This window comes from Salvelinus alpinus, chromosome 38, assembly GCF_045679555.1.
Source record: "Salvelinus alpinus chromosome 38, SLU_Salpinus.1, whole genome shotgun sequence".
Classification (NCBI taxonomy): domain Eukaryota; kingdom Metazoa; phylum Chordata; class Actinopteri; order Salmoniformes; family Salmonidae; genus Salvelinus; species Salvelinus alpinus.
Window position 1 is genome coordinate 5,102,440 of NC_092123.1, and position 8,912 is coordinate 5,111,351.

An 8,912-nucleotide genomic window follows, 5' to 3' on the forward strand; every position below is an offset into this window, starting at 1 on the left:
CTTCCTCCCTCCGTTCTATCCCTCCTTCATTCCTTCCTTCTGTTCATAAGACAAGACAATGACAAGAATGACCACAAGATGTCACCCAAGTTTGTTATATTAATGTAATTGGTAAATTGCGAAGACTTGCCTGAAGCTGTTTAGGCCAAAAACAGTGACGACAATAAAGACAATGATGATGACGCGTATATAATAATAATAACAATTTCCAAGTATAGTCCAAAAGTCCAACTTGACAGTTGATAAGAGAAACTGTTTGAACAAGGAAAGATATACATCTTGAAATGTATAACATTCACATCCATATATTCTAACTAAACAAAAATAACTTAAACTTTAAAAAAATATTTAAGGGAAAAAGTAGGCTAAGGTCTACACATTTCCTAGTAACGTATTTCAACATACAGTATATGATTTGCACGTTTTTAAAAGGTGACACCGTTTATGGGTTTTATATTGGCACCATCATTACTATGAATATCTGAACGTGACTTGAATGGTGTCACTGGGAACGAGGGAAGCCCATTTCTTGAAGTGGCCACTTGAGGACAGCACAATTCCGGAGTCGTATCTAAATGTCTCGCACTGTATCACGCCCTGTAGCCTGTCAGAGAAATGAAAGAGCACTTTTCAACACCCAGTTCGACTCTCTAGAATAGAAGAAACAACCGATCTGAAACTTGATAATTGTCTACATGAAATACGCCTAGGCCTATATGGGCCTATAAGCTGCATATGAGTAACCCTAGCAGACGATGCGTTTCCTTAAGAGGTGACTTTATTTCATTATTACAAGGAGTATACAATTGAATCATTTAAAATGCATGTACTTTTTTGGTAATAAAATGGTTGTATATAGACGAATGTAAATATTGTTCAAAGCTAGCCTAGATATAGGCAACACGCAATTGCAATGGACCTGGTTCTGAACATCTAATTTAGACCTTCTGTATATGAGGCAACGGTCGTGAATAATTACAATTCACAATGGCTATTTAGCTCAATAGCATATTGATAGTTTATTATGGCTAGTTCCTTCATTAAAGTACACTAGCTTTTGAGATAAGCATTTCAGTTTTAACATTTTGATTATCAATCTACCCAATACTTTTTAATCTAAAATATGTAAGCTATAGCTAATGTATTATAAGAAAACACAATATCATATAATATTATATGACATAAGATTAGATCAGATGAAATGTAATACTAACATATTATAATGTGATATAATAAACTATAAAATAATACAATATCACATTAGTTTGTATTATATATTCCTTGAATGCAAAGTTATTCAACAAATAAAGTTGATTTGACAGTTATTTCGCTGTAGGCCAATTGCTTTATGGTGTCTTGCATATTTCTCTGTACTAAAAAGATAAGCATGGCAAATGCTTGAGCGGCTAGCCATGGTCATCCTTCCCACGGGAAAAGAATTCAAGACGCAAAGAGACAGTACCGTTATTCATTCGCTTTATGATAGTTAGGCTACCTATTTCAAATATTGTTTGACAAAGTTTGATATTTTGTTCAAATGAAAGAATGCTTTTGATTCCATTGTTCTCTGTTCTTCTGACTACAGATAAACCTTCATTTTAGGAAATATTACAAACTGATATTTCTGTTGCCAGTAGCCTGGGTTTATGATTATTACTCCGTAGACATATTAATGTCAAAATACGGCCAAATGTAATTTATCAGACAACGTCCTTCATCGTAAGGTAGCGATGCTTTCGGGAACATTTTTGTTTGTTTATTCGACTAATTTAAGGGATATACATTAAATGGGAGTGCTTTGAGATTCCACAAATAACCGAATGAACTCAATGCTTTTCAACTGTCTTTGCAACTTCATCCGATAGCCCAAATCACTGATCAATCCCCTCAACGATCATTGGATTTGACAAGTGCTGTGCGCTGGCGTGCTCTGCGTGCTCCAGTACTGACTGCTTTGGGACAAGGTACAGGTTGACCTTTGTTGCCTAATTGTTATTGTGTAGCTGACTCCACCCCATTTACATTCAATTGTACGAAACCACAAGTTATCTTAGACTGGGATGCAAGAGACACATGTATATAGAGGTCATATCCTTGAACGTTTCTATTCATATGGGCTGTCTTTGTCCTCGTGGTCAACGAATCCAGCCAGGTGTTTCAGTCCACCAAACACCTACAAGTCTCACAACCAAAAAAGCGAATGTATTATTCCAGTCTGTTGTCTTTCTGCAAAATAGTAAAGCTATCGAAAATGTATGAAAGCAATTCGATCATGGCCTAAAAATTAAACAGAAAGTGTCGGAGCATTCGTTTAGAAATTGTCTGGGGGCTTTTCAGCTAATGTTAGTGAAGGAAGAAGTGTGTGTGTGTGTGTGTGTGTGTGTGTGTGTGTGTGTGTGTGTGTGTGTGTGTGTGTGTGTGTGTGTGTGTGTGTGTGTGTGTGTGTGTGTGTGTGTGTGTGTGTGTGTGTGTGTGTGTGTGTGTGTGTGTTGCACCCTAGCCCACCATATTCAATAATACGAGCTGCAGGCCGTCAGTGCATTTATCATCCTATTACTGCAACAAATCCAGGTCCAGTACATGAAAGGCAAAATGAATTACCAACGTTAAACCGTCAATAAAGTCATTTCTGTAAATGGTGTCTCAGAAGACTCGCCGCATTATTCAACCAGCTTTATCAGCACCTTGGAAATTACGCGCGGTCCTCTTGAGCGCATAATATTGCCCTGCTTACTTTGATTAAGCGCCTTGCCAGGGAATAGTGACAGTGCTTTTGACCGGCTTTTATTCACTCTACTGTGATGAACGCCAAGCTGATCAGGCGGAATGAAGAGTAATTAAAAGCTATAAATTATATTTTGCGGCCCCTCTCAAGGCGTCTCTTTGCGGGCAAGATAAGAGCCGGAGTCCTCATTTACCGCCTGAAAAGGGACTGTGTCTCCACAATGGCTACTTGGCTAAATAGCATATTGATAGTGTCCCAATTATAATTTAATTAACTACCCACACTAACACTATAGCTTTTGGGATAAAGATTTCAATACTAGCACGTTGAATGTGAATCAGTCCTATAGTTTCGAGCAGAATGTATTATTTCGTGACTAATTACTCTTATTTATGTGTCATTTTCTATTGTACCCCTAAGCATGGACAAAAGTTGTCACACAACAAAGAAGCTCGAGCGTCTACCTTGTTGCAAAAAAATATGAGGTTCTCAATTAACAAACATAAAAGGCCTATGGTGTCTCCAATGTGTGTTTGTTTCGTATTGTTTTGTTTGCTGCTATACCTATATTTCAATCTGGGATTGTAATGTTGGATTTGTAGTGATTTTTAATTAGACTCTTTACCCGCACCCAACTGCACCTGTGGTGTAGCCTATAGACGATAGTGACACAGAAATAGGCCTATAGAAATGAGAAATTGTATACCCGTTTAAACTTAATAAAATGAGAGTGAACATAAACAATTTTCAATTTTACGATACAGGCCACCATGGAATGGGTTGATGAATGATTAGCCTGATTTGAGATATTTTGCATCACTTCATCTCACATCATTACTTCTTATTATAGGTCTGCTAAAAAGGCTCAAACAGACCACCTCCATCACTTCCGACCACCTCCATCAACTAACCTAACTTAACTTGTCCCCCTGTTTCTTTTTTAGAAATGTAAATAAAGCCCATACCTACAAGCACGTAACTGGTCAAAGTCAGGCTACGCACAGGTGAGGGTGATTACAAGCGTTAATCAAGTGAGTTATCCACTTGGAAAGCAGAAATTACGCATCCGTAATTATACAAATATCATAGGGATTTTGTAGCCTAGATGAGATAGTAATTTAAGATATGGGTGGCCAATTTGACACACCTATTATATTGGATACAAAATAGGAAAAACATAAACTAGAGTGGGAAAAATGTCATACTGCGTGTCAATTGTATAGGCTACGGTTTCTTCCAAATGTGGAGGAAGAGCACTTAAGAAAACGCATACATATCACCTTTCGGTGGTAGGAGAGTGGATGGCAATCAAGTCGATAGACAAATTAACGGGAACCATTGGTAGCCTAAATGTATTGGTAGCCTATAATATTTCTGTACCAGCCCAATGTCCCTACCAGGTTTCGCTCTGTCGGTGATGAGCATAGTAATTTGGTATGAAAGAAGAGCGCACCGCCGAGACCCCTTGTTTTGTGCCTAAAAGACATCTATTATTTATTTGCTGAGATACGTAAAATTCAATTGGACGTCGTCACTTCTGACAGCGCGGATCTGCACAAGTGATTGGTCTATTGCACGTGTGTTGGCACTCACGTGCTTCCGGTTGGTGTGAAAAAAAGTGTGTGAGAGGGATAACGGGTTTTAGGAGAGTTTAGAAAGATCGCGCTGACATACATTAGAGAATGCTAGGGACGACGCTGCTGCGCGCAATATGTAGTCAGTCGTGGTAGCGCAGGGCTATTGTGACACTTGGATTGCTTTAGTAGACAACATGTCGACAGTGTAGAACAGTGTCACATTTATCAAAAGTATTTTATATAGGCTTCCTTCATAATATCGTCAGATATCTTTTTTTGTTTGCTATTATTCGGATACGGCATTGAGCAACAAGTGGAGTTTGGCGTGGAGAGTTTGCGCTCCAGCCAAAATTGTTCCAGTTATGGAAGAGCGAATTGATCAAAACAGCCGTGATTCGACTGAGGGAGAGAGCGTGTCCCTCTCCCCGAATCTACCATCTCCTCCAATTTTGCCCCACCAGGCAGCACAGCAAGTACATAGAACCACAAACTTTTTTATTGACAATATTCTGCGGCCAGACTTCGGCTGCAAGAAGGAGCTTGGGAGTCGGGAGCGGGCGCAGACCTCCGGCAGAGAAAACGTAAACCCCTTGGTAATAAGGCCATCTCACGCGAGCAGCCTTTGCCAGGATTCCAACTGCAGTAGTGACAGTACTTCTTCCTCGTCGTCCTCGCCGTCTTCGAAACAGAGCTCGACAAAACAAGGTGAAGGGAATGGGACTACCACAACGAGATATGGAGACACCGCGTCAATAGTGGTTGTGAATGCCAGTAATGGAGGATCTCCACCCGCTAAAGAATCTACGCCGATGTTATGGCCTGCGTGGGTTTACTGCACGAGATATTCGGATCGACCATCATCTGGTATGGCGCTAGTTTCCGAATATTTTTACCCCCTTACATCTGAAATGTGAAAGTCCGTTATTTTGGTTATGTTAGGAGTAGGCCTAGCCTAAAGGTCAATGTGAACATCGTAAACATCTCTCTCTCTCTCTATCTCTCTCTGTCTGTGTCTCTCTCTCTCTCCCCCCTCTCTCTCGCTCTCTTTCTCTCGCTTTCTCTCTCGATTCGCTCCCTTGTAGAATTCATTCAATTCGTGAGCGTTAAACGCACGATAGGCTAAAAGAAGAAAAATACCATGCAAAAGCTGATAATAACAACAGCCAAAACAACAAATGATGATAGGCCTGGATCATCATAGTAGGCTAGACTAGACATATGCCTATAGTACTTTCCATAATCTCTCTAACAATAACAATAACAATAACACACACAAACACACACACACACACACACACAATTGCCACTTTGTTTTGGTGAGAGCATTTCAAACAAAACAATTAATAAGACCTGGCAGAGCATGTTAGGAAGACCAACTGGTCTGCAATTTGATTCTCCTCTCTAATTTTTATTATTCTCCTCAAAACAAAGCAATGCCGAAAACTGGTCCTCCATGTTATCACATTGTTTATGTAAAACTCATTGAAAAGTTTTGCATGGACAAGACAAACTTGAAAGGAGTGGTCACCGAAACGGCCACTTACCTGTGGTCGTTATGTTTTACTATCTTGTTTTACTTCACACCATATGCCTATACTGACTGTTAACTTTTTAGGGAAGCCTTCGCTGTAGGCCGTCTCCAAATCTCCAAAATTGCAAAATATGCACGAAATAAAAAGAAGGATAGATTAACCAAATTGTTTAGTCTATATTATCTACATAATTCAACCATTATGTCCTTCGATTAGGCTACAATAGCTGACTTTCTTTTCACCTGACGAGCATATTGACGGGCTTATGGTGTAAATCAGGGGTTTGTATAGACTACCTTGTCAATATGTTTGGGGGTTTTATTATCCACAATCTTTCTGAACTTGACATGGGATTCAGAATTCAGAAAATATGTATCGATTGACTAAAGTGATTTATGGACTGATTAAGCTATACGATTTAGGCCTAGGCTATATGACTCGGGGGAAAAACACTAGACCTATTGGTTTCGATATCTTTCGGGAATTATATCTGGTAAAACAATGTAGGCTTACGAAAATGGATTTAACCGACAGACTTTATAATTGTTTTAGCTTATCAAATAGCCTATGTTATATTTTCGGCAAGTAGGTCCTGGCCTAGCCTGTGTATGTTCTTGCTATTGTAGGCCTAATACTGTTATTGTATTCAGAAAGTAGTCTATATCTGCAGGTAAACGTGACCCCTGTCGTTACATGTTAAGCTATTTTGACCCATGTTGTTCCAAATTACGAAATAAAGATGGCGTAGGGCTACAGTCCATAACGCGGATGAAAAGGTCCAATAAAAATATCCCGCCAATTAAAAAGTATAAGGCTATATAGCCTAGGTTTATGCACAATATATTGTGTTTATGATAGCAGTAGAAGCATATAGTTGAGTTTCACACAATACAGTATCGAACTGATTTAAACCGTATGCTACAATGCACTGACTGAATTGGGATCCGCAGCTTGTTTTCGCAATATACGACCTAGTTGTGTTTTTGACCCTATAGAGAGAGTTTTTTTTCCTGAAATGACAGTCTACATTTTGTTGTGTCGTCTGTGTTTTTGGAGAAGTCAGTCGAATGGGTGAATAGTAGACCTATATTAGCTATGCGCTAGGTCTATATAGCTGTTAACAAGTTTGCAGAAAGTGTGTCATAAAAAGATAAACGATTAGGCTATATACATGTATCTTCTTAATCGGAATATTAGCACCGTGAATATGCTACATTATGAACCTCTCAGATGTAATTATGTGCACGCTACATGGCTGTGGATAGAATAGCCAAGTATCTCAATACCAACTTGCAAAACAGTAGCCTTTACGTTCCAGTGCAATGGCGTTTTAGATAGACCTATTGCAATGTAGGTCTAACCATAGCCTAGTGAAATAGTAAATAACCAAATATGTTTGCCTTAGTTTGTTTACTTTGACATTTTATGGCACCGAGTTTTTATTACACACATTGATGGAATGAGCTCGTTAACTGATGAATAGTGGCTGAGCTGAGGTATAGGCCTACTTGTGTTAAGGAGGACTAACAACATACTGTGTGTTGTCGTGCTTGCACCGGTCTGCAGGGTAGACCTAGAGAAAAAAGGGCACGCAAATCAACAATAGTCTGTTAGTAAGTTATTATTATTGTTAGTAAGTTATTATTGATATTACCCAATCTGTCTTAGGAAACTATGTAATTCGTAGACCACATATAGCCTAGGCCTAAACATATGCGTAAAATAGACACGCGATCGAGGATAACGGTCTTTCACACCGCTAGGCCTACATTTTATTGTTTTGACGTTGCTTATATGTTTTTGGTTCTGTATTATGTCATTGGAAGATATGTGTTACTGCATTTCTTAAATTATGAATATTCAAATGAATAAATTATGTAAATACAACTGTTCGTCATTTAGCCTTGCAATTTGCGCCTGGGGTTTGCAATGACTGCAAACACACTGCAAACACACATTTAGCAATGAACAATATGTATTACATTGAAATACTCCATTGTTTTAGTCATGTGTAAATTAATGTTTGTTGGGCCTAGGACTAACTGATATTTACGTGTTCGTTTCACTGTTGTTTCTACATCAGGCCCAAGGACACGGAAATTGAAAAAGAAGAAAAATGAGAAAGAAGACAAGCGACCCAGAACCGCGTTTACGGCTGAACAGCTGCAGAGACTTAAGTCCGAGTTTCAGGCAAATCGCTACATAACAGAACAACGGAGACAGTCACTGGCCACAGAACTGAATCTCAATGAATCCCAAATAAAAATTTGGTTTCAGAATAAGAGGGCAAAAATCAAAAAGGGGAATGGCTACAAGAACGGCCTGGCTCTCCAACTCATGGCCCAAGGACTGTACAACCATTCCACAACCACGGTCCAAGAGGAGAAGGATGATAGCGAGTAATTTCCCCCCTCGTGCAGGGCAAAATAGACGCTGAACTGAAGCAGAGTGCTTGAACTCTTTTGTGAACTGAAAACGAAAGAGGTAAATACGATTTGACTGGGACAGATGCTATTTAAAACCGATTTCTGTTTATGATACAGTATATGGACATCATTATATAAAATACGAACATTATTAAAGTTTATATATAGCCAAAACAATATGACGTTGTATATATTTAATTTCAGGTAAGGTTATGTCTGTATCAATCCCTACTTGCTGGAGATTTAAACTTTTCTTTTTCTTATGATGTTGTTGGCCATTGTTTTAGTATAAGTGTCTGATTCCTAGATTTTTTTGTGATTTCTGTCGCCCCTCTCCCCAATCTCTCACAATTCTACAGATTGCGTTTCTGAACCGACGCGCCAAGCCAAAGATTTTAATATGTTCAGAGAATATGTAGTCTGAAATAAATAAAACATGTAGAATGTTCTACAGCTTCATTCGTCATTGAAATTCTATACATAAAAGCGTAGTTTGTGAATCGTTTAAAACTAAGGCCCAGGACTAACACTCTGTCGTTTAAATAAAGTACTAAGAGACAATGACCAAATATGGGGTATTTTGTTGAGCTTTCTGGAAAAATATAAAACTTCAGTGACATAATTATTTCCTGTAATGCAAAACAAACCTACC

The 8,912-nt window shown here is 38.7% G+C and overlaps 1 protein-coding gene across 1 annotated transcript; it reads left to right on the top strand.

Annotated features, from left to right (window-relative positions):
* Nucleotides 1-4,336: 4,336 nt before the first annotated feature.
* LOC139566362 (homeobox protein engrailed-1-B-like) lies at nucleotides 4,337-8,708 on the top strand. Its single transcript, XM_071387486.1, has 2 exons — nucleotides 4,337-5,166; nucleotides 7,918-8,708. Exons 1-2 carry the CDS (start codon nucleotides 4,665-4,667, stop codon nucleotides 8,235-8,237), a joined length of 822 nt encoding a protein of 273 aa, XP_071243587.1. The 5' UTR covers nucleotides 4,337-4,664; the 3' UTR covers nucleotides 8,238-8,708.
* The last annotated feature ends 204 nt before the right edge of the window (nucleotides 8,709-8,912 follow it).

Bases quoted from the DNA above. Each gene is read 5' to 3' on its own strand.
- LOC139566362 (XM_071387486.1), top strand. From the start codon at position 4,665: ATGGAAGAGCGAATTGATCAAAACAGCCGTGATTCGACTGAGGGAGAG. The intron at 5,167-7,917 runs GTATGGCGCTAG...TTTCTACATCAG, and splicing joins TTCGGATCGACCATCATCTG to GCCCAAGGACACGGAAATTG.